Source organism: Nematocida displodere (assembly GCF_001642395.1).
Source record: "Nematocida displodere strain JUm2807 chromosome Unknown 2, whole genome shotgun sequence".
Lineage (NCBI taxonomy): Eukaryota > Fungi > Microsporidia > Nematocida > Nematocida displodere.
In genome coordinates this window covers 310,669-333,571 of record NW_027138156.1, presented here as the reverse complement: position 1 = coordinate 333,571, position 22,903 = coordinate 310,669, and the positions used below count along the sequence as shown (strand labels likewise).

General features: G+C 49.9%; 17 protein-coding genes across 17 annotated transcripts; 8 read left to right on the top strand and 9 right to left on the bottom strand.

The window, feature by feature from the left end:
* Positions 1–31: 31 nt before the first annotated feature.
* Positions 32–2,848, bottom strand: NEDG_00781 (condensin complex subunit 1; the record flags this gene model as incomplete). Its single annotated transcript, XM_067688199.1, has 1 exon — positions 32–2,848. The coding sequence occupies one exon, from the start codon at positions 2,846–2,848 to the stop codon at positions 32–34; it is 2,817 nt and encodes a 938-aa protein (XP_067544296.1).
* Positions 2,849–2,875: 27 nt separating this feature from the next.
* Positions 2,876–4,837, bottom strand: NEDG_00780 (glutamyl-tRNA synthetase; the record flags this gene model as incomplete). Its single annotated transcript, XM_067688198.1, has 1 exon — positions 2,876–4,837. The coding sequence occupies one exon, from the start codon at positions 4,835–4,837 to the stop codon at positions 2,876–2,878; it is 1,962 nt and encodes a 653-aa protein (XP_067544295.1).
* A 221-nt stretch (positions 4,838–5,058) lies between these two features.
* Positions 5,059–6,042, top strand: NEDG_00779 (cyclin-dependent kinase 7; the record flags this gene model as incomplete). The annotated part of the gene is made up of 1 exon (XM_067688197.1): positions 5,059–6,042. One exon carries the CDS (start codon positions 5,059–5,061, stop codon positions 6,040–6,042), a length of 984 nt encoding a protein of 327 aa, XP_067544294.1.
* Positions 6,043–6,049: 7 nt separating this feature from the next.
* On the top strand, positions 6,050–6,298 carry NEDG_00778 (transcription initiation factor TFIID subunit 12; the record flags this gene model as incomplete). Its single annotated transcript, XM_067688196.1, has 1 exon — positions 6,050–6,298. One exon carries the CDS (start codon positions 6,050–6,052, stop codon positions 6,296–6,298), a length of 249 nt encoding a protein of 82 aa, XP_067544293.1.
* Positions 6,299–6,452: 154 nt separating this feature from the next.
* NEDG_00777 (protein transport protein SEC24) lies at positions 6,453–8,555 on the bottom strand (the record flags this gene model as incomplete). Its single annotated transcript, XM_067688195.1, has 1 exon — positions 6,453–8,555. The coding sequence occupies one exon, from the start codon at positions 8,553–8,555 to the stop codon at positions 6,453–6,455; it is 2,103 nt and encodes a 700-aa protein (XP_067544292.1).
* A 172-nt stretch (positions 8,556–8,727) lies between these two features.
* NEDG_00776 (DNA ligase 1) lies at positions 8,728–10,563 on the bottom strand (the record flags this gene model as incomplete). Its single annotated transcript, XM_067688194.1, has 1 exon — positions 8,728–10,563. The coding sequence occupies one exon, from the start codon at positions 10,561–10,563 to the stop codon at positions 8,728–8,730; it is 1,836 nt and encodes a 611-aa protein (XP_067544291.1).
* A 171-nt stretch (positions 10,564–10,734) lies between these two features.
* Positions 10,735–11,247, top strand: NEDG_00775 (uncharacterized protein; the record flags this gene model as incomplete). The annotated part of the gene is made up of 1 exon (XM_067688193.1): positions 10,735–11,247. One exon carries the CDS (start codon positions 10,735–10,737, stop codon positions 11,245–11,247), a length of 513 nt encoding a protein of 170 aa, XP_067544290.1.
* A 418-nt stretch (positions 11,248–11,665) lies between these two features.
* Positions 11,666–12,142, top strand: NEDG_00774 (uncharacterized protein; the record flags this gene model as incomplete). The annotated part of the gene is made up of 1 exon (XM_067688192.1): positions 11,666–12,142. The coding sequence occupies one exon, from the start codon at positions 11,666–11,668 to the stop codon at positions 12,140–12,142; it is 477 nt and encodes a 158-aa protein (XP_067544289.1).
* Positions 12,143–12,157: 15 nt separating this feature from the next.
* Positions 12,158–13,408, bottom strand: NEDG_00773 (U3 small nucleolar RNA-associated protein 7; the record flags this gene model as incomplete). The annotated part of the gene is made up of 1 exon (XM_067688191.1): positions 12,158–13,408. One exon carries the CDS (start codon positions 13,406–13,408, stop codon positions 12,158–12,160), a length of 1,251 nt encoding a protein of 416 aa, XP_067544288.1.
* A 30-nt stretch (positions 13,409–13,438) lies between these two features.
* On the top strand, positions 13,439–14,620 carry NEDG_00772 (polyadenylation factor subunit 2; the record flags this gene model as incomplete). The annotated part of the gene is made up of 1 exon (XM_067688190.1): positions 13,439–14,620. The coding sequence occupies one exon, from the start codon at positions 13,439–13,441 to the stop codon at positions 14,618–14,620; it is 1,182 nt and encodes a 393-aa protein (XP_067544287.1).
* Positions 14,621–14,849: 229 nt separating this feature from the next.
* NEDG_00771 (uncharacterized protein) lies at positions 14,850–15,911 on the top strand (the record flags this gene model as incomplete). Its single annotated transcript, XM_067688189.1, has 1 exon — positions 14,850–15,911. The coding sequence occupies one exon, from the start codon at positions 14,850–14,852 to the stop codon at positions 15,909–15,911; it is 1,062 nt and encodes a 353-aa protein (XP_067544286.1).
* A 170-nt stretch (positions 15,912–16,081) lies between these two features.
* Positions 16,082–16,609, top strand: NEDG_00770 (uncharacterized protein; the record flags this gene model as incomplete). Its single annotated transcript, XM_067688188.1, has 1 exon — positions 16,082–16,609. The coding sequence occupies one exon, from the start codon at positions 16,082–16,084 to the stop codon at positions 16,607–16,609; it is 528 nt and encodes a 175-aa protein (XP_067544285.1).
* Positions 16,610–16,991: 382 nt separating this feature from the next.
* On the bottom strand, positions 16,992–17,585 carry NEDG_00769 (uncharacterized protein; the record flags this gene model as incomplete). The annotated part of the gene is made up of 1 exon (XM_067688187.1): positions 16,992–17,585. The coding sequence occupies one exon, from the start codon at positions 17,583–17,585 to the stop codon at positions 16,992–16,994; it is 594 nt and encodes a 197-aa protein (XP_067544284.1).
* On the bottom strand, positions 17,554–18,171 carry NEDG_00768 (uncharacterized protein; the record flags this gene model as incomplete). The annotated part of the gene is made up of 1 exon (XM_067688186.1): positions 17,554–18,171. The coding sequence occupies one exon, from the start codon at positions 18,169–18,171 to the stop codon at positions 17,554–17,556; it is 618 nt and encodes a 205-aa protein (XP_067544283.1).
* A 226-nt stretch (positions 18,172–18,397) lies between these two features.
* On the bottom strand, positions 18,398–20,098 carry NEDG_00767 (uncharacterized protein; the record flags this gene model as incomplete). The annotated part of the gene is made up of 1 exon (XM_067688185.1): positions 18,398–20,098. The coding sequence occupies one exon, from the start codon at positions 20,096–20,098 to the stop codon at positions 18,398–18,400; it is 1,701 nt and encodes a 566-aa protein (XP_067544282.1).
* Positions 20,099–20,249: 151 nt separating this feature from the next.
* Positions 20,250–22,325, bottom strand: NEDG_00766 (uncharacterized protein; the record flags this gene model as incomplete). The annotated part of the gene is made up of 1 exon (XM_067688184.1): positions 20,250–22,325. The coding sequence occupies one exon, from the start codon at positions 22,323–22,325 to the stop codon at positions 20,250–20,252; it is 2,076 nt and encodes a 691-aa protein (XP_067544281.1).
* A 15-nt stretch (positions 22,326–22,340) lies between these two features.
* NEDG_00765 (uncharacterized protein) lies at positions 22,341–22,853 on the top strand (the record flags this gene model as incomplete). Its single annotated transcript, XM_067688183.1, has 1 exon — positions 22,341–22,853. One exon carries the CDS (start codon positions 22,341–22,343, stop codon positions 22,851–22,853), a length of 513 nt encoding a protein of 170 aa, XP_067544280.1.
* Between the last annotated feature and the right edge of the window lie 50 nt (positions 22,854–22,903).

Here is a 22,903-nt window from a genome sequence, read left to right as displayed (position 1 = left end):
CCTTTTATTGCTCCACCCACTCCCTCCCGAACTAGCCCTGCCCCATCTCTTCAGGTGCTGGGGCTGTTCTTTGGTGCTTGGATAGCTCTGAGACTGCTATGGCACAAACCCTGGTAAGGGACTCGTCAGTGCTGGTAGAGAGCCACTCCTGCATTTTTTTGGTAGGATCAGCTAGCCCTGAGAGTTTGCTTAGGATTCTGAGAACTTCTTTGAAGACTTCGTCTTTGTGTGCTGTTTCTGTCAAAATGTCTTCGTCTGTGTTCGGGTTGGGTCGGGCGTCTTTGCTCTCTTTGGCGTAAGACTTGACCACTTCACAGATAATCTTTTGGGGGCTCTCTCGCTCCATGGCCTCTTCAAAAAGTCTTTGGGCAATGGTGCTGACCTCTTCTTTTTCCAGGAGGAGTGGGGTGATGCTCCAGTACTTTCCCTTTATCTTGATCATCCCTGTTCTTAGCAGGTGTCTTATGATTATAAGAGCGGTGATTTTTACTCTATCCGAAACGTTATCACCTAACGGTGCAAAGAGCGTGGGCGAAATATCTCCCACCAGGCTACTGAACGCCATAATGGAGTCGGAGATGATCATAAGCGCGATTACCTTCAGGTCTTCTTCCTCGGTGCGAAGAATCTCAACAACTCTTCCCACGTGCTTGGTGCTGTACTCGCTGCTGATGCCCATAAGCTTGCCGAGTGAAATAAGTGCTATCTTCTTTGCCAGGGCATCTGTGCTATCTAAATGGCTGTTGATAAGCTCGGTGAATGAGTAGAGGGCTGACCCCTCGCTAAAGAGCATTTCGTGCTCCTTGGCAAAGAAAACCTTATCTGCCATCTCTTCCTGCTCCTCCGAGGTGATTTTTAAGCTGTTTCTTCTCGACCCCACACTGAGTCTTCTCTCTCTTATCTCTGAAACCGGGAGGCTGTCTCGTTTGGTTTTTTTAACGGCTTCTTCCGTTTTGGGCTTTCCTCGGATGTTCCAGGCTGCCTCCAGCCTTTCCAGATGGACGGCCTCTTTTATGGCCACGTGTCCAATGGCAAAGAGCAGCGGGACGGCCTGCTCCATCCGCGCAAGTATTTCCAGGATGTCAACAGCCAGGGCATCTGGCTCGGTGCTGATAAGGTATGACGTATCAATAATGGCCTGAAGAAGCGAAAGATTGTCTCGGCCAACGCTCTGGAGGGTTTCTTTCAGCAGCGCAATGGTGGGAGAACTGTTGCACACTCGGTAGTCCAAGTTTCCAAGGATGCCAACACACTCGGCCAGGACCCCGCTCTCCCTTTCCGTGGCAATAAGTGCTGAAACCTGGCTAAGACACGTTTCAGCAATGGATCTATCTGTACCCGATATTTTTCTGATAAGCTTTAGGAGTGGCAGCGTCTCCAAACTCTTCCTCCTTTCCTGGCTCTTCTCCGCCTCTCTTTCCATCCTTGAAAGAATCCCAGCAACCGTGCCCAGCCCAAGAATCCCCCGGAGGGTCAGCTCTCGGACAATCCCGCTGTATGCAAGTGTTCCATCATCAAACTGAACCATCATGTCGACGAGCTTCTTTGCGTCGCCATCTGATATCCGCTTTATCTCTTCGCAGATGACATCGGTTGTGTTCTTCCCGTCTGACGCGACTCTCTGCCACGCCAGCGCAAAAAGCAGCGGAAAGACTTCCAGCGCCTCTTCGATCCCATAGACTGCACACTGGGCAATGTACTGGATGATTTCGGTTATTTCTCCCCTGGTGTTCGCCTTAAGAATCTCTTTAACTGTGGCAATGCTTTGCTGGATGCTCTCATAGAAAGCAACGCAGTCGGTGTAGTACTCCTCCTCTCTTTCCCGGTACTTGGCGATGACTCCCCGGCTCAAAAGACCCCCGTCCAGCATAAACGGATGGTTTTCCAGGATCCGCTTGAAAAAGACAATCGCGCGCTTGCGCACAATGTGCGTCTTATCCTCAATCCTTTCCAGCACCGTGGACATGACCTTTTGCCGCGCCCCTCTTAGGACGCTCCCTGAGGCAGCTATTTCACTCAGTGAGAGAACGGCCCTGGCCCGGCAAAAGAGGCTTACGTCCCACGTTCGCCCGCACAGCAGCTCAGTGACTGCAAGCAGCTCCTTCTCCCCCCGCCCGCATGCCTCAATCTCCCTCCTGAGGTGCGCGCAGACATTAACCATGCTCTCAATGGCTGCGTTTCGGATGGACTGGGTCTCGGAGGAGAGTGCCCGAATGAAGACCTCAAGCACCTCAAAAACCGGCGCTTTCTCTGAAAGCCCCAGAACAAGCGCGGCCGTGTTTTTCTGGAACAGAACGCTCCTGCTTACCTGCGCCTCCTGCAGGGCGTACTCGGCCACCTCGCTGAGCACCCTGGGCCCTAAAAAGATAAGGATTTCGGTGAGAATGCTCACGGGCTGTTCGGTAAGCAGAAGAGAGAGGGAGTGCGAGGCTAGGCTGATGTTCTGCTTTTTTATCTCCTCCAAAATCGTAAACACTTCGTTCTTGGCCTCTAGAAACCTGAACCTGGTTTTTTCCAGGTACGCAAACACGGTTTTGCACAACAGATCGTAATCTCCCCCCGTTTCTTCGCACAGCGTCCGGCTAAACTGGAGAAGAGCAAGCGTGGCCGTTCCACTGCTTTCATCCTTGCTTTCCACCTCCATTGTGCTGAAGAAACTGCTTCCCATCCCCAGAAAGACCGTTGGGTTGTCAACGCTTTTAAAGATCTTTTTCAATATTTCTATCTTTTGTGGATGCTCGTGGATGTTTCCAAGCACCTGGCTGTACTTTTCAGGCTCTTGCGAGATTGGTGCGTTCTTTATGTGCCGCAACACGCGCTCAAGCTCCGTCTCTGAGACCTTTACCATAAAAATGAATATTTTAATAATTCTTTATTACTGCCGGTTCTGCTTGGTGCCTGGCACCAGGTTGAGTGTTAGCGGTGACAGTGAATCACAGAAGAAGAAACCCCGCTTCTCGATTTGAATAAAGTCCCCCTCCTTGATTTGGAGAGCCCGCTCGTCGCAGAGCACCTCTCTTTCTTCCTTGGACTCGTGGTTAACGATGTCCTTAAGCTCCTGGTCCTCTGGCTTATCTACCGTTATTAGATCTGTGTACTCAAAAACCCTGGCTTTAACGTTCCCCGTGCTTGGTGCCCAGGTAAGCTTTAGCTTGGTGTTCTTGGGCGGCGTGGCTGTCTGGGAAATAGTCCCTGGCCCGTTCTCTGGGAGAGAGAGCACTTTAAAGCTGCCGACACCCATCAGGGTGATTTCCTCGCCTGCCTTCAGAGAGGCTGCGTCTGCCTTGGAGACAAACACTTCTGGCGTGAGCGTTCGGTGCTCCTCCTTGCCCTGGACCTTTATCTGCTGGGTGCTCCCGCCCTCGATCTTAAGAGTGAGGGCGTCGCCTGCATCTATCCCGTGGTACCTCTTGGACAGGCCATCTATGTGGTGGGCATTGTCAGACCAGAGCTTGTCCCACGAGAGGAGGACTGTGTTTCTTGAAGGCCCCTGGGAGATAATGTATGCCCTGAGCGCGTCTTTTGAGAGACCTTTTCTCAGAATGCCGCGAACTGTTGGCATTCGTGGGTCGTCCCACCCTGAGACCTGGCCGTTATCTACGAACCAGCGAAGTTTCCGCTTGCTGAGAAGCGTTCGCTTGAAGTTGAGCCGCGAAAAGTCCCAAATCATTGGGCGGTTAGTTAGGTCAAGTGCTGAGATGAACCACATGTACTGCGGGTTCCTGTCTCGGTACTCATTCGTTCTAAGTGCCAGTGTCACCCCTTCAATGCTGTCAACCACTGGGCAGGCAAAGTCGTAGGTGGGATAGATTCGGTGGGTGGTGCCGGTGTAGTGGTGGGGTGTTTTGTTGACTCGGTAGATAACTGGGTCTCGCATGGCCTTGTTGGCGTTGTCCACGCTTATTTTGGCTCTAAGACAGTAGCTGTCGTACTCTTCTGTGGTGGCCAGGCCCTTAAATATGCGCTGGTTGTCCTCCACGGAGGCATCTCTGTGCGCTGTGGCTATCCCGTGCTCTCGGTTGTACCTCATTTCTTCAACGGGGGTGTTGTCGCAGTAGGCCAGGCCTTTTTGGATCAGCGACTCTGCCAGCTGGTAAAGACGCCCAAAGTGGTCGCTGGTTCGGGTAAGTGTGTAGTTGGTGATCCCTAGGAGGGCCAGGTCTTCAAGGATGGTTTTTTCAAACTCTTCCTTTTCGTTGGTGGGGTTGGTGTCGTCCATTCTAACAATCATCTGCCCGTGGTAGGTTTCGGCAAAGTACTGGTTGAGAAGTGCTGCTTTGGCGTGCCCAATGTGGAGGTAGCCGCTTGGCTCTGGGGGGAACCTGGTAACAACCTTGTAGTTGTCTGGGAGGCCTATGTCAAATGAAGCCTGGTCAGTCGCCTTTGTTTCTAGCTTTTTGGCCTTTTCATAGTCTTGCATCACCTGCTCTGTTTTCGGATTGGCTGCTGTGGCGGCGTACAGGGCGCTGATGTGTGGAAAGTCTTTGAGCTTTTTTGCCTTGGCTAGGTTGACAAAGATAGTCTCTGAAAAAAGAAGGAAGAACAAAAGCATCTGCTCCCTCTCGCTGAGCGAGGGAACCGCCTCTTCTATTGCTGGCAGCAGGGCAAGAATCTCCTTGTACGGCATGCCTACCTTCCACTCCGCAAGAAACGGCATGCTTTCTTTCCACCCGAGCACAGGTACTGCGTCTAGGAAGCTTGGTAAGTTTAGGTAGTTGCAAAATCCGTCTTTGTGTTTCTCTCCCGTTTGTTCTATTTCTACGCCTGGAAAGCACTTTGAGACAAAGTAGGCCACAATGTGGTGCCTCTTGCTGTAGTCACAGGAAACTTTAACCATGAAAAATTTGTGCTCCTTTCTCTATTTATACTGAAGCTTATTTGATTAACCCGAACTAACCCATCTCCCCACCAACCTACCCCCCACTAACCCACCAGCCCGCTCTGTTTCCCCGGCTGTCTGCCACACTCCCGGCCCCGCTCTGTCTCCCTGGGTATTTCCCGGGGTGTAGCTGCCTGCCAAAGAGGTAGAAGTATGTAAATTTCATTTTAAAAGGAGCTATGGAGAAAGTCAAGAGGTATACGAAAGAAGACAAAATAGGAGAGGGAACCTACGCCGTGATATACAGCGGAAAGGAGTACTCAGTTCCCATGTCCAACGCTGAGAATACCATTCTAACCGACACACCGCCTGCCAATGCTGTGCAGGTAAGAAAAGTAGCCATTAAGCGCATCAAGCTGGTAAAGGGGCGGTCAGGGATTGACTTTACAGCCATTCGAGAGATAAAACATCTCAAAAGACTGGCTACTGAGCACGTCATTGACCTGCTAGATGTCTTTGTACAGGAGCAGCACATACACATCGTTCTTCCCTTTATAGAAAGCAACCTGGAGGTTATCATTCGAAGTAAAAAACTTGTCTTCATGCCTCAAGACGTCAAGGCCTGGCTGTGCATGGCAAGCAAAGGACTCTACGAGTGCCACTCCCGCTTTATCCTCCACCGAGACATAAAGCCAAACAACATCCTTATTGGACGGGATGGCAAGCTCAAACTGGCTGATTTTGGGCTGGCAACGGATTTTGGCTTTCCTATTAAGGACATGACCAACCAGGTCATCACCAGATGGTACAAGTCCCCAGAGCTTCTCCTTGGAAGCACCAACTACACCTTTGGCGTTGACATCTGGGCATTGGGCTGCGTGTTTGCTGAGCTGCTTCTTCGCACGCCCTACCTCCCGGGAAACGACGACGTCCATCAGCTTGAGCTTATCTTTGCTGCTTTGGGCACCCCGACCGAAGAAATCTGGCCAGAGATAAAAGAGCTTCCAGGGTACCGCCTAGACCTTCCAAAGCATCCACGCCACGACCTGTCCACGCTCTTTGGAGCAGCAGGCGTTGATGCTATAGATCTTTTGGAGAAAATGCTTACTTACAACCCAAGAAAAAGAATCCATATCAAAGACATACTCACCCATCCCTACTTTAAAAACTTCCCACAGGCCACTCGCTCGGACCTTCTCCCATTTGATGCGCCTGCCTCTTAATTTTTTTATGGAGGAGAAAACACAGCTTGTGTCAACCAAGAGGCTACAAGCGCTCCTCTCCTGCATAGACAAAGAGGAAAAGCTAGATAAAGAAGCTGCACAAATTATTTCACAGTTCACAGAGAAGTACATAAGCGATATCCTCTGTAGAGCCGCCCTTATAACCAAGCACAAAGGAAACCAAGCTATTTCCGGTGACGACATTAAATTTGTGCTTGAAACAGAGTTTGACTACTTCATTGCCACCGGAAAGTAGGGCACTGTACCTCCCACCTCACTTACAGCACACCACACCCCCTTACAGCTCCCTCCCCCACAGCACAATAAATCCATCTACTAATCAAACCCGAACCAAACCAAACCAAACCAAACCCGAACCCCAACCCCAACCCAACCAAACCTAACACGTTTTATTTGCTGATAGCATAGCCATTTGAAAGGAACTTTTGCAAAAACTCTGGGTAGCCGAAGGACCCAGCTCCATCCTCAATAAGCATGGCCTGGAACCCTTCAAGAAGGAAGGAGTGCCCGCTCTGGTGCACCGAATAGACAATTGGGTCAACAGCTCTTCCTCCAACCATATACCCCATCACCGTTTGCACCCTTTCATAGTCTTTCTTGTCTGGAACTGAGATTCTTCCCTCGTAGCTGTCAAAGGCTCGGTACGAGGACTGGTCCCCGGTGAAGACGTAAGTTATTATCCCGGAGTCAAGAAGGTAGGTTCCATCTGTGCTAATAACAGAAGAAGACAGCTTCATTGGCGAGGGAAGCACCACTGAGTCTCCATCCACCACCCCCACCTCTCCATCTATCCGAACGAGGGTGGGATAGATCATTGCGTCAGCTACTTTCATGGAGTTGTTTCTAAGACCGTATGCAACAATGCCTCTTATGTCTGAAGCAACCGTTTTAAAGACTTTGTTCTTGACCAGCCCAAAGATCATCCTGGGAAAGACGTTCATTGAGCCACTCATGCCTATCCGAGCCATACACTCGCTTGCCAGCCTAAGAACCAGCGACGTACCTGCTCCTGGCTCGGCCGTTTCTTTGTCGAGGCCTTTAAGTCCAATTGCATGAACAACAGCGAGAGGGTCTACGGCAGTGGGCCCCAGACCGATGGTAGAGTTGATAACCCGGACTTTTCTCTCTCCTGATGCCGTGTTAAATATCGTAGCTACCTGGAAGGTTACACCCTCCATAACCAAGTCTTCGTCATAGTCTACCTCGAATGAAATGGTCTTTCCGCGCCGTAGCTGGGCAAGCCGTATGAGTCCATCCCCGGTCGCTGTTGCTCCCCAGTACTTTCTAATGCTAAGCCCGTCTGATATCCGCACTCGGCAGTAGACGTTAGTTCCCTCGTCTGCTGAAAGGTGCTGGACCAGGTCCTTTTCCAGCGCATCAATGTCGGCTGCGTGGTTGCCTAGGAACCCTGGGTAGTACCTTACGTCCCCTCCCGTGTTTTCAGCCACTGGCAGAAGTGCTGGAACCTCCACCTGTTTGGAGGACAGGATGTAAAGGTTGACTGACACCCCTTTAGCCAGCAAGTCTTCTGCCAGGTGGTTGTAAAAGGTGTTTTTAGCCTTTAGCCCGACGCTAGGGTGGGTGATGCTCCCGTCTCCAATGGAGGGCGCCATACTGACAAATGCGTGAATGGTTCCACCCTGGTGGAGCAGGTGTTTGCACACCTTTAGCGCCTGCCCGAGCGCACTGCCCGCTTCTTTTTCGGTGCGCTGAATGCTTTGTTCGACCACCTCCATCTTTTTGGAGAACCCGTTTCTTATGTTCTTGAATGGAACGATGTAGTCTTCATCCATGAGCATGGGCAGCCCGCTGTCTATCTCGTTGATTGTATCCAGGCCAACTCCGCCCTCTCCTCCCAGCCTTACGATTTGCACGCTTCCTCCGAACAAAACCACGCATACCTTGGTTCGGTCGTGTGGGTCGTTCAGGCAGGCAAGTGAGGTTCCTAGCCGCTGGAGAACGCCTGAAAACATCCCTTTTTCAATCGTTTCTCCCGTGCTCTCGATAAGGAAAAGGTGGGTAGGTGGGGGGGGAATACTTCTTTCTGTCACCGAGGGAAACTCAATCACCTCTTCGGTGAGGAGGGCGTTAGAACAAACCTTCTTGTTGTTCACCGCATTCTCACTGGGACTGAACACTTTCAGGTACGCTCCATACGAATGGAGCGGCGTTTCAGTGTTGTTTATGGAAAGACACAAAGAACATCGCCACTTGTATCCGGGGGGTACAACCTCGCAGTATGGGTTAATGTATCCCTTGCAGCCTTTGCATCTTGGTGCGCTAAGAAGCTGCGGAACCTCTTCCTCCTCGGCCGGAAGCACAGTTACTGAAATAACAAAAGGAACCCCCGTTCGTTTTATGTCATTTCGTTTAAGCGGCGCTGATAAGAAGGTACTTCGGGTGTACACATACTCTTGTGCTTTGACCTCTGCAAGCAGCTCTTCCGAGTCGGGGACTGCAGTGTTTCGTAGTGGGGTTAGTCCAGGATGCATGTATTTTTCAAAACAAAATTGCAAATAAGTAATTAGTATGCGAGGCACTGGCTCAATGCCACCTGAACCTTAAACCGCACCACCCACACCTGAATTTTCCCAACGTGGCTTTTATTGGAGAGCTTGGCCGGTCCTGGATCTTAGCTCTTACCCCGCGCTGCTGCCCAGGCGCTCACTCGTCTGTGTTCTCGTTTTGTTTGGTGCTCTGCAGAAAGAAGCTGAGAAGCTGGGAGCTGGTGGTTGAGGAGTCCAGGGTTTTGTCCTCTCGTTTTCTAACAAAGCGGGGAAAGCGGAGGGACAGACCCCTGCTCTCGGGTATCTCTGGGCTGTTGACTGCGGCGGTATACCTTGGAGAAAGAGAAATCCCGGCCGAAGCTATCTCCCAGACAAAGTGGGGCTTAAACCAGATATCTGGAGCAATTGAAGGGTGTGCCTCGGCAACAGGCACCGAGGTCGCGTACGGCTGGAACTCAGAAACCAGGGCGCTTAGCTGGGCCTCTGAAAAGCCTGTTCCAAGCTTGGTGACCGTTTCTATGTCCCCGTTCTCATTGAAGCAGCCAAGAAGAAAGCCTCCGTGGACGCCTGTTCTCTTGCCCTTGCCCGTGTAGGCACCAATCACAAGAAGGTCCAGGGTGTCGCACATTCCGGTAATGTAGTCTGCCTTGAGCTTGATCCACTTTTGAGACCTTTTCGAGGGTTCATAGGTGGAGGAGGCGTCGGTGCTTTTAATCATAACGCCTTCACACCCACTGGCGAGTGACTGGTTGAAGATGCCATTCAGAGCGTCTAGGTCCTGGTCGTTGCTGAAGTCGGTGGAGCTAACAACCATGACCGACCCTGCCGTTTCATTGAACGATTCTTTGAGTATCTCCCGCCTTTCAGTGAGAGACAGCTTGGTAAGAGGCTTGTTCAGATAGAGCATGTCAAAAATAAACAGCGCTATGTCACTTTCTTCTTTGTTGGCATTGTGCTCAGTTACTTTCCTTTTTCGGTTGGAGAGCACCTGAAACGGAAGAATCTTGTTCTGCACTCTGTCATACGCCACAATCTCTCCGTCAATGATAAAGTCTCCCTCTCCAGCAAAGGCCTCTCTCAGTGGCTGGAGTATTTGGGAGAACCTCTCAGTCGATTTTTCCAGCCCCCTGCTGAACAAGTCTATTCGGCCGCCGTAGCTGTGCGCCTGGACTCTTTCTCCATCGTACTTGTACTCAACCGAGAAGCTGCTCTTGCTGAACCGCTCAAGGACTGAGGCGGGGTCCTTCTCAGCCATCGCCAGCATCGGCCGCAGCGGGTACCCCGGGGTAATTAGCGAGGAAGAAAGTCCTGACAGCCCCCGGCTTTGCATAAGTGTGATAAGACGGGCAAACGATGGCAGCTGTGCATAGGCCTCCTTGACCGCCTCCATCCCAAGCACCTCTTCTTCCGTCCACTCCGGCTCCTCCAGGGAAGAAATCCCCGAAACAAAAGCCAGTCCTAGCGCCGAGAGAACGGTTTGCGTTGAGAGGCCAATCTTCAGCTTTCCATCAAGGATCCTTACAATATACCTCGACTCCTCTGGGGAGGTGCACCTGGCAAGGAGAGAAATAATCCGGCTGACTCGTTTTTGGCCTGAGTCCTTCCCCGTGAACAAAGACACCTCTTTTAGTCCCTGGAACACCTCGGAAAGAAGTAGCTGCTTGGTTTTGGCAAACGGCAGCTGGTTAAGTTTCTTTTGGAGGGTAAGCGACGAAATGTCCCCAGACTCTTTGGCTTTCTCCTTCAGAGCGTTCACTGGAGCGTTCAAAAAGAGGGAGAGCGCTTTCAGAATGAGGGTTTCTCCAACGTTCATCTCTTCGCCATCAGACTCTGATGACACTCGGGCAATTGAGAGGTAGACAAAATACAAAAGATCCTCTGTTTGCTTGAGGGACTGCAGGTACAGCCCAAGAATCTTAGTAATCTCCTTCCTCTTCGTGTGCGCGCCAATCCGCTCAAGGACTGCAGCTGCGTCCTTCCAAAGTGCGGGCATAAAAATAAAAAGGGCCCGCCGGGACTTGAACCCGGGACATTCCGATCTGCAGTCGAATGCTCTACCGCTGAGCTACAAGCCCCCATTTTTTGCTCTCCTTTCCTCCACTTGGGCTCTGGGTGCTGGGAATAAGATTCACTACGCTTCAATTGCTGAGGATTCTTTATTTTTATGAGAGTGTTTCGCCTCACACGAACGATGTCTCCTCTAAGCTCTTCCTCAATTATGGATATTTTTGAGAGAATAGAAACGAGGATAGGGGCTGTGCGCTATGAAAGTGTTCAGTCCATCTCTCCCTCTTCTGGTGATTTGTTTCTTATTGATACTTTGGACATGCCTATTTCTGACGGCCAGTCGTACTTTGGCAAGGCAGACATCTTCCACGAAGAAAAGTTTGATGTTGTTATCGATAGAACTAACGAGCCGCCACATATTTTCAGGTTTTCTTACTACAGCAAAATGGGAAAGTACCGGCTTCTCCACTACCTTCTGTGCGAGCAGAAGGGAAGCACTCCACAGCCCCCAAAAGATCTTCCCACCCCGGTCGATGGCATTGTTGACTCTTTTCTCTCGGCGTACCACCTTGTGCAGAGCATTCTTCTCCCCCAGGAGGACCCTGAGCCCCTTGAGGAGCTAGACAGTGCCTTCTGGAAACAGCTGGTGCTGAAACACATGCAGAGCTAGCACATATCCCCACCACTCGTATATAAATAACACTCAAACACTTTGTGCAGTTCTTTCTTCCCTCTTCACCAACTGTTTCCTCCGATTTAAAAAAATCTTTCTATATATCTTGCATCCGTATCAGCCGATCGCTGTATTGGTGTGTCGGTGTGTTGGTGTATCGGTGTATCGGTGTGCTGGTGTGTGGGGATATCTAGGCCCTGGACAGCCGTTTGGGGTCTTACTGGATCGTTTGAGACAAGCGCCTGGGGAGTAATCAAATAAGCTTCTCCCTAGTATATATTGAGCCGCTTTTTTTGCAAGAGAAGAAGAAAGTTTAGAGTTCTGTTTTTATTGATAAAATTTTACTCGGCCAGCCAACCCAAAACACCCCGAAACACCCCGAAACTGCCCAAAACACTCTTTTTATTTTGTTTATATGAATTCCAGACTGAGCACTGAGCTGTCGTACTACCTCAAAGAGAAGTCGGAAAAGCGGGTGCCCCTCAAGGAGTTCCTGAACGTTTCAAACATCACCCTCCCCGAAGGCCTGGAAATGGCCAAAGCAAGAATTCTTCTGAATTACACCTCAATGTCTGGCAACTACCTCCTCATTCTGGGAGTATTGGCCTGTCTTTATTTGGTGCTCAACCCCGTGCTTATTCTCCCCTTCGGGTGCTCAATTATTCTTGTCTACCTCGCCTACCAGGGGGAGGGGGATGAAGTAGCCGTGCTTGGATACAACCTGAAAAAAGAGCATGTCTACTGGGTGTCAATTGCCATTCCCATTCTTTTCTTCATTCTCAAGCCTGGAGCCCTGGTGGGTCTCTTTTTTGTGATAAGCATTGGGGTGCTCCTGAGCATTGGGCACATGGTTGCCAGCACCCCTGCACCTTCCAAAGAAGAGGATATATAAAGATCTATTGGTTTATTAGCCATAATTCATTCGCATCAGCCGTCTTACTTTTCCTGCGGGTGTTTCCAGCTTCATTGGGGCTATCTCCTCTCTGAAAGTTTCCTTTATCTCTGTGCCGATTTCGTTTTCCAGGGCAATCATGTCCCCGGGGATCTTCTCAAGGATACGCCTGACCTCAGTGTTGGCTCTTTCCTGTGCCGAGGCTCTTGGGTTCTCGTTTCGGCGGTAGATTTCAAGACCTGCTCCTGGGACAACGATGTTCTCTACACCGGCAGACGTTCCAACTGCCAGAATGTCCTCATACGGCATAAATGTGAGCGAGTGGGGGGTGTCTCTGCCAAGGTGGTGGGTGAGGAGGGTTTGGCCGTTCTGGCTGCAGATAGTTACTGACGCTCTCTGGCTGACTGCTATCTTGTTCTGCTGGCTGACATCCATTGCGAAGATGTTCTGTGGGAAAGTGAACCTGTCAATGGGGCTGAAGGTGTTTCTGACGTCCCACACCGCTAGCTCGTTGCCTGCACTGGTGAAAAGGTGGCTGCCTGAGTCTGAGACTCTTATGTTTCTTACCTTGCTGCGATGGCAGAGGATTTTGGCCAAGTAGTCGGTCGAACGCGGCGACCAGAGAGACACGTGCCCCGATGGTCCTGACAGGTAGACCACCCCGGTGCTTCTGTCGTGGGTCATCGCAGCGCTTCTTTCTCTTGTCTTGATATCGGAGACAAGCTTCCCCATTGTGGTGTCGTGGTATTTGAGGAAGCCTCCATCGGTGAGCGTTGCCAGAAGGAAATGGTCCTGCAGGAACTGCAGCTTCCTTGCTTTGGCGTGGTCTCTTAGGGCGTGCACCTCCACCCCGTTGTTGTCGTAGATGTACACGCACTGCGACTGTGCAAGCGCAAAGAAGCTCTCTCGGTGGAGAAAGGTGCCATCGTGTATCTGGTCGTTAAGGTTTCTCTCGCACCTTGGCGTGAGCTTGATCGCATCAACTACGCTGGCATCGTTTTGTCCAAAATAGAGAACGTTGTTGCCTGTCAGCGTGTATCTTGCTGAGTATGGCCCGTTCTCCAGCGCTAGCTTGTAAGCCTTGCTTTTGGTGCCCATGTCGATGTGCTTGTACATTTCGTCTGTTGTTATGGGTTTTGTGCCGTCTGTGTGAATCTCTCCCTTTGTGGCTGTATTTAAGATGTCAAAGCGGTGGAGGGTGCTTTCATACTCCTTCTTATGCTCTTTTCTTCTGGCAATGTGTTCTTGCTGCTGTCTGAGCGTCATATTAAAATTTGCGGTAAAAATGAGAAATAGATGGAAGAAGACGATGGAAGAACCTCAAGAGTGGTCTATGATGGAAAAAGAATGAGAAAAGCAATTACCCGAAGGAACGTTGACTACAACGGGCCTCTCCTGAAACATCGACTCGATGGAAGGTTTGGAATGATTCAGAAACACCCCCTCTACTCCATCTACGTTCCTCCTGTTACGGGAACGTGCTCCCTTGCGAATGCTCTCACGGTGAACCTAGCACACACCAGCATTAATAAAATCAGAACACCAATCAACACTATAAGGTACTCTCCAAATGGAAGAAGGCTGATTTCAGGAGCAGCCACCGGAGAGTTCACCCTCTGGAACGGGTTCAGCTTCAACTTTGAAACCATCCTCCAGGCACACGACTCTGCACTGCGTGCCATGTGCTGGACCCCCCACGGAGACTACCTTCTTTCGGGCGACCAGGCAGGCATTGTCAAGTACTGGCAGCCCTCAATGAACAACCTGCAGATCCTTGAGCCGCACAAAGAGGCTGTGAGAGACATTAGCTTCTCCCCGCGCGGGACCAAGTTTTGCACGGCCTCAGACGATGGCACCATCAAAGTGATCGATTTCCGGGAGGCAAAGGAAGAAAACACCCTTACTGGGCACGGGTGGGATGTAAGGGTCGCCCAATGGCACAAGAGACACGCGCTCATTGCAAGCGGGGGCAAAGACAACCTTATCAAACTCTGGGACCCCCGGGGAAAGGACTGTACCACGCTCCACATCCACAAGAACACGATTCTCTGCCTCAAATGGTCAAACAATGGGGAGTCGATTCTTTCGGGGGGCAAGGACCAGGTTATTAAGATGTTCAACCTGCGAGCGATGAAAGAAGAGTTTTCTTACAAGGGGCACCAAAAGGAGGCCACCGCGCTCACAATGCACCCTTCAATTGACAACCTCTTTGTTTCTGGCGGGGGCGAGGGGTCTGTTTACATATGGCAAAAGCACAACGAGCATCCTCTTCGGGTTATACCAGATGCACATAACAAAACAATCTGGTCGATGGACTTTCATCCAGTTGGCCACATTCTAGCCACTGGCTCTGTTGATAACACCGTGCGCTTCTGGGTCAGGCCCAGGCCCAGCACTGACAGCGCTTCAGGCGATCTGGAGGGGGTGGAGGTGGAGTATGAGCGAATCCCCGGCATTGGAGGGTCATTGCAGGAGTAGGTCCAGCAAATCGCTGGCCAGGCCTGGCCACCTGCCAAAACAATAAATCTAACCCGTGCACACCCCGAACTAACCCGAACACAAAACCTGTGTTCAGGGCAGCCCTAGGATGTTTTTGGAAAAAGGCCTACAAAATTTACTTACTCGATATGGGGTGGGACAGGGACAGGGATGGGGCTAAGCTGACCAAAGCAACTATTTAAATTAAAAGTTTTAACTGCTCCCTAGAATGGGATCAGGGCTGATTGGTTGTTCCAGAAAAATCAGAAGCTGGCTGATAATGTGCCACTTGTTATGTTTTCTTAGTCTATGCACGGTGCTGCATTGCGTTGGTGCTCCAGTCCTGGATTCTGGCTATCTTACATCTCCATACACCGAACAAACAATCTTGTTCTTTTCTCACAACCGCCATTTACGATACGGCAACAACCTATCAACTATCCAGGTAGGCAACACAAAACACATTCTAAAGAAACAGGCTGGTCTAATCCAAATTCTCTTTAACGGATACACCCTAGACCATGTTCCTGAAAAACTGGCACAGGGAATTGAGTTTACAACCCTTATCATTGACCCTGGCGCCCTAGACACCCCCACCCCATTCGATCCACTGGTGTTGGCCAGGATACTAGTGGCGCTTCATCCAATTTGTGCAGAGTCACTGGAGTTTCACAACCTAGATATTGCTGGCTCGGGCTTGCATGGCCAGGGCCATTCCAGACACCTAGGAGATGCCGGAGAAGCGCTAGCGTGCACCGCCAACATTGATGCTCTCTCGATAAGATACACCACCGAGCCAACCATTAGGTGGCTTCAGAAACGGATCAATCTGTCACAGTCCCGGATAAACCTGACAATACTGGCAATGCTGGAACTTGACAATCTTGAGGTGCTGGATGGGTTTAATGCGGCAGCCATTGTGGAGTTGCGGCTTTGTGAGCTTGACAGACTTGATAGCTTGGAGTGCAGGCTGCTCCGCGAGGATCCTTTGCCAGGAACATTGATTCTATACAACATCTACGCACCGCCCCCATTGGTTTCAGAACAGATTCTCCACAAAATAGTCAGCCACCACTGGGAGAACATATCCCTACCCATCCATACGTGGAAAGAGCTAATGAAGCAAGGTGTGGAGACAAAACACTTCAACGCAGACATTCTAGTGGTTGATGTGGGTCTTTTTGATTGTGGGGTGGTGTTTCCAAGCGTTTCATCCTTCCCAATGGGTGATAACTTGCTCACCCCACCAGATCTCTTGGAATTATGTTTCATCGGAGAACATGCTTATTAACGCCGACTGACCTAATCTCTACCTTTGATTGGGTAGGTAAGTACTTTAGGGGTTTGGAACAATTGACTATCTTTCCATCATACATTCCGACTATAACCGCTGATTTTCTTGGCACCATTGAATTTGATATCAGAACCAACCCCGGCCTTAAAACCATTAGTGTAGGTGGTATGAGTTGCACCATCCACCAAGATCAAGATGTGACCAAGACCGTTTTGTGCTTTTCTCTTGATGCCTGGGAGGTCTGCTCAAAAGGTACTCTACCCGAAGAGCTAGCCAAATCCCAAACCAGAGCTAACCTTGGACGGCTCTCCTCCAAAGAACAGGCACTGATCACGACCCAGCAGTGGATTGTTGCGGACAAGGACCAGATGTGCCCCATCTGCCTAAGCACCTTTGAAGACCTCAAAAACGCGTCCGCTGACATATGCATCCTAGACCACCCAGAGCACCGTGTTTGTAGCCACTGCCTAAGTAGCTTGGTTGCGGCGAATGGTGGTCGTAATCATATTGCCTGCCCAGGCTGCAGAGGGAAAATCAGCCTCCCACTAGTTGAAAACAAGATATACCAGAACAGCGAGGGCCACTTCGAGCTCTCAATAGGCGGCCCCAGTAGCACCACACGTGTTCTGTCCTTTCCAGCCAGTGATCTTGATGACCTACTAGCTCACCCACACCCTCACCCACACCAAGAATAAAATAACGGTTTTTTCAGGGTTTTCGGGTTTTCGGGCTTTCGGGTTTTCGGGATCCGTCGAGGCTTCTACCAAGAAAAGCTATTTCCAACCACCATACACCCACCATACATCAAAACAAACCTAAACCAGGCCTTCAATGCACCTGCCACCAGCCCCTACACCATAGAACAAAGCCCACTCTATTAAGCTCCTCCTTCCTATAAATATAGAGCAAAAAACCAAAACTTCCAGATGCAACATTTCCTGCACCACCCGAACACTTACAAAACAAATAAAATGTTCGGGTTGTGTATTGTGTTCGGGTGGGTGGTGCAGGAAATGTTGCATCTGGAAGTTTTGGTATGGTAGGTATTGGGTTAGTTCGAGCTAATAGACAAAAACGTTAGTGTAGTTTGTTGGGTAGTTGTTCGGGTGGGGACAGCCTCGCCAACAACACAAGGGAATGGTGGTTTAGATCCACAAGGTCCTTATTAAGACGCTCAACAAGGACCGACCTGTCCAGCAGGAACACAGTCTGATAGTTGTCTATGTCCTGCAATGTAGCGTTCCTCTCAGAAGAGGATATGTTTTGGTTGTTCTTCACATTAAATAGTTGTTCAGCTAACCAATTGCTCCATTCGGTTTTAACTAGGTCAATGTGTTTGATATGGGCTGCATTCTCAATCACCATTGCGTTGTAGTATGCAGTTGCTGTTGTGACGATAGCGGCTTGCGTATTGTCAGACACCACCCATGGGTTTATCTTGGCAACCCAGTAATAGTAGAAGTAGCTATTAAGTGGCGGCGTTTTTAGATAGCTTTGTATGTTGGTGCTTTCCTTGTTGTGGGCGTGGTAGCAGGTGTACATGGCCTCAATAAACGCGTGGGTGTTAGTAGCTATGTTTGCCTTTGGGTCAATAATATCTGCCTGTCTTATCTTTGGTTGGCAGTTAGTTTCGTTCAAATTATAGGTGCTGAATCGGGATGTTGTTAACATGTCCTCGAGGACTTTTCGGGTATCTTCTTGGCTGATGGAGATGAGACGGTGTCTGAGCTGAAGTAGTGCTCAAGTATGTTGTTATATCTCTCAAGAACGACCCGGGATGTACACTCTGTTGCGGAGTCCTCAATGTCGGGTTCCTCGATGATGTGGTCCTCAACGAAGCCAGATTCAAGGCCAACCACCTTCTCTTCAAGCACCCCCAGCCCTGAAATGGTGCATCTGTTGTCGTTGGCTTCGTGGTCGTTTGCATGGCGGTGTCGTAGCTATAGACTGGGTTGCGGTGGTGTAGGATATTGGTGGATTGTTGGTGAGAGCTGCACTGGTTGAGGTGTTTTGCGACGTATTGAGTCTTAATCCTACTAGGAGGAAGACCATCACTACGGCCATAATGCCAAGCAGACCAACAGCAATGGTTCGGAGTATTGATCGGGTCGCGGGGGGCTGGGTAGATGGCAGTCTCAGGATCTGTATCAGTTGTTTGCATGTCCTCTAAGTAGTTGGCATTGCCAAGGAACACAGTGTCAGTGTCGGTGTCGGCATTGGTTGCTCGGGTATATCCACTGCACAAGTTTCGAAACATTTGGTTTTTCCAGCTCGGTATCTATTATATAGATAAGTTCATCACTAAATTAAAGTAATCACAATGGAAAAATTGCCATATATGGATTTATGGATTATGGATTTATCAACACACGCTACAGCGGGTATGTGTGGGTTAGTGCTGGTGAGTTGTTAGATCGGCCCAGGGATATACAGCTATCAGCAGATGCATTTATTTTCCTTCTTGAGCCAAACACTGTCCAAACTTATGCAGTATCTGTGGCAATAGTTCCCCCAAGCCCAAACAATTGCTTTGGCATGTTTTTCAGCGACTCTACTGAAAGCATCTTCTTAAACCATATGTCTATGCCCATGGTGGAAAGTATGGTGCGTGTCTTAACCCACTCGCTACAAAGCGCTACGGCACAAACTGTAAAGAAGATCAAGTAAATGCCAGACTTGTTTTCCAGAGACTGTCTCAGGCTCTGCTTGGGCCGCTCGTATGGCTTATGCATGGCCTTAAAGCGGATAGCTCCCATGATAACCAAAGTCTGGAAGATCAGGCTTTTGACAAGAGAATGGATGGCGTCTGTTTGCTGCTTTTCAGCAACCTGAACAACCAAAAGACTGAGCAACATCGCCGCAGCAACAATGCATGCAGACACTCTTATCTGTCCCAGGGCTCTCTCTCTCTGCTTGGTATTGGCTCTGCGGGTTTTCATAGTTAGAAGCGTGACCACGTCAATGAACGTCTCTTTAGATATCAAGTAGGCAAGCCAGACCAGGATGGTGAGGAAGCTGCTTGTGGGGAAGGATTGGGTCTTTCCGTAGAGACCTCTGGAGAACAGTTCAATAAAAACCTCTAAACAGTTTTGGGCGATGCTGTACCTCCCAAAATACAAGAAGCCTGTTTTTATCGCTTTGAGGACAAACATGTTGCTCTTGTTTGTTTCTAGATCCGTAATGTGGTCGTCCATGGTCTCCAAATAGATGGTGCCCGCCTCAGTGCTCTCGCCCTCGGGAATAGTGACTGTATGGTCGGCATACACCGTGGTAACTAGCTCTGGGTGCTCGGCAGAGATAAAGCGCAGACCCGTGGTTGTCGTCTTGCCTAGTTCTTTTGATGCCAAGTAGATCGAGCAGTATGTTGTCTCAGCAATCAGCTTCTTCTGCTTGCTGAAGGCCTGGCTGTACTCAACACACCTCCTGCTTTGGTCGATGTAGGTCTCCTGGGGGAGGTCTCGCGTTAGCAGCCGAGCCAGTCTTTGGGTGTTTTGGGCAGTGGCAGTGTCTATGTGCTGGAGGACTCTGATGTAGAGCTCGCTGTCTTGAATGGTGTAGAGTGGAAGCTTGGTCAGAGCCAGAGCGACGGCTTCTTCCTGGTACTTAGAAATCACCTTGGCCGCTTCTTTCGGGTTTTGAAGAAGTGCCTCTGGAAGATCTTGCTCATTCTTTACCTGAAGACTGTCTTTGATCTCGTTGTATACCTTTACCTCATTCGTTCGCAAGATGTGGAAAGCATATGTCCAGATCGCAAGGAGGTTGCCATCGCTAAGTCTTTGCCCGGTTTGTTTCTCGGCCAGAGCTCTAGTGGTTTCGATTGGCATTCCAACGTTACTAGAAACGACTTCGTTGCATATGGTCTGTCTAACCAGAGAGAAGGCAAGGCTTTCTTCTGTCTCGTTTTCAAACAGGTTCATTTCGTGCAGGGTTTTGGACACTGACAGTGCTTTGTCTATCTCGCTCGTTCCTGGCAAGAATATTTCCGGGGTCTGTACCTGAGGCAATTTCGAAGTAGGGTGTGAAATACCTGGTGTGTGTGTCTCAATAAGAATGAGTGATGCCTTGTCAGTGGTAATAAGCTTGATTTTACTTTCCGTTCTCAGTGTGTTTTCCTGGTCTTTGAGTATAAATCCCAGTTCCCCAACTTTAGGCTGTCTGCTTTCAAAGGTTAGTGGGTACGTCATTTTTGCAAAATATTGCAAAATATTTTTTTAAATCCATAAAAAAATTACTGTTATCAATTTTTTACTAACCCCAACAAACCCGACCCAATGTAGTAGATGTTTTATTATCCAATGGGTTTGTCAGCCCCGCACCTTTGTTGTTTGTTTCTCCTTACATGAAGTATCTGCTGATTTTGCGCTTTTTCGGGTCAGGTAGGGAGAGGGTGCCATTTTTTGCCGTTAGAGTTGTTGGGTGGGTGGCATCGTTCTCATCTGCAGCGGCGGGGAAGATTGCGTTGTACTTCTTAATAAAGGCGGCAAAGTCGCCAATCACATCCCTAACCTCTTTAACCACCCTAAGATGCCCGGTGGCCCACCCCGAAAGCTTTTTGGAGTTGTTAGTATAGGAGTACCTCGTGTCTAGAAGGAAAATAGCGCCCCAGTCGCTCCGGTGCCGGATGCATCTTCCAATGGCCTGGTTAACTGCCTTATACGCCTGGGCCTCGTACCAAACGCCCCCTGTGCCCCCCATGTACTTGTCGTTGTACTCTTTTTTCAGGGCAACGGCCTGACTGCTTATGCTTGGAAAAGGGATCCCAATCGCTATCACTGCCCGGGCCTCGTGGTCCCTAAAATCAATGCCCTCACTGGCACGCCCGCGAAAAACGCAAACAAACGCACAGGCACCTCTCCGACTGGCCCGCCGGTACTTCTCCAGGACAGTGTCAAACATAAGCGGATCGCTTGGCTCCTTGAAAACCTCAACCCCAGACACCCCTCTTGAAACCTGCTCCAGCACCGCATAGCTCGGAACAAAGCACAGAGTGCCCCCCACGCCCTTCAGAGACTGGGCAATGGCGGTAATTGCGGCACAAACGCCTGGGAGGTACCCTGCTTCCTTCATCCCCACATATGTCCCCAGAAGCGGCTTGTTCTCGTGGGTTGAAACACAAATGGGGAAGATTTGGTTGGTATTGATGATGTGGGGGGCCTCAACGGTTTTGGTGAAAATGTTTTTGTTGCCCGTTAGCTCCCGGCACAGCCCGGGGAAGGGCCTAAGCGTCCCGGAAAGAAGCACCACGCACCGGGCCTTGGAGGAAACTTGTGAGAAAATAACCTCGGGGTGCAAGCAGGCGAAAGTAATTTTCAGGTCTGAAATTACAATCCCGTACCTGTTTTCTCGCGGGGTAAGGATTTGTTTGGAAACAAACATCATTTGGTCAAGGAACTGCCCTGCTCGGGGGGGCATTATCTCTTCCCGCACCACAGTGGCTGCAGCATTGGACAAGCTTTCAATGTTTTCAGGAGTGATTCCCATTTCTTTCAGCACGTCCACAACCCGGTCCTGCTTGATGGCTATTTCCTGCACATTATCCTTCTTCCCAAAGTTCTTCTTCCTAAGTAGCCGCAACTCATTGATTTGCTTTTCCAGGTAGATGGTAACGGCGTCCAGGGTGATTTTGAGCTGTCTGCAAGCTCCAATGGTGTTGTCTTCGCTGTCGGTGGAGTGGGGCGTTGCTCCATTCATTTGGGCGATAAGCTGTGCTATAACGTAGTCACAGGTGACTTTTTCGATATCAGCAGACCCAGCACTTCTGCAGGCGTCCTCAATGTTGTGTCCTTCATCAATGATAACTGCTGCCTCGTCCAGATTGATGCTCAGAGCTTTTCTGATCATGGGGTTGATGATGTAGTTGTAGGGCGCAAAGATTATCTCGGCATCTTCCAAGAGCTTTTTGGACCCGAAGTATGGACACCCTCCGTGGTTGTGCCCGTACTGCTTAAGGTCCTCTATGTTGAAGACTCCAGGTGCAATCCCCTCAATATTTTCTTTGTTCGTGAAGAAGTCACACCCGCCCGTCCCCCTAAGAAGGTTCTTGCACGCTGTTTCTCTATCTGGCTCCTTTAAAACGGCCCGATTCAGGCACAAATGGGTTCTGCTGGCAAGAATTGACATAGTTGGAGGATTTGGCAGCTTTTTTAGCTGCTCAATCAGCTGGTTCAGCTGCTTGTGGGTCCGCGAGCAAATGTAAACCCTGCGGTATGCGCCCTCCTCCCTCTGCTTCTTTACCCAGGCTGATACAGCGCACAGAATGCTCAGGGACTTTCCCGTGCCCGTTGGACTCTCTATCAAGCCACATGCTCTGTTTTCCAGGCAAGAAAGAATGACTTCCATCGACTGGACTTGTGCTGTGTAGGGTTTGAAAGGCATTTCAACCGAAAAGCCTCCTACCTTCTCGGTGTGCATAAAAAATAAATTCGAATGGAACTGGAAGAAGCTCTGAGCCTCCTCAAGAAGAGAAAGCTGTCCCAGAGCCAGACACAGACAGCTCCAAACACCCCAAACACCCCAAACACCCAAAACCCAGAAAACACCCAAAACGTCTCCCTGCCCCATTTGTCAATGACGCAAATAAGCACCCAGGCACCTGTTGTCTTGCTTTCCGAGAAACTCGAGCGGGAGAGGCGTAACTACCCGCCCCACAGCCTTTTGACCATCCCAGAGATAAAAGCGTCCTCAGAGCTAAAGGTTTCCGGCGTTCTGGTTGTGAGTGTGGCGCAAGCAATGTTGGGAGACCTTCCTTCGCAGGTACTACTCAGCGATGGGCCAAACCAAATCTTCTGCTCTATCCACCCAAGCATCTACACTGAGCACCGGATCGACAAAGAAACCATCTTAACGATTGACTCCCCAACAGTGTGGAGATCCCACATCAACCCAAAGTATCTTCCCTCTCTTAATCTTATTCTTGAAAACATCCTCAAAGCAATCTAAGGGGTGGGGTGTGGCAACGTAAATAGCCATTTCTGATCTCAGCCAGATTG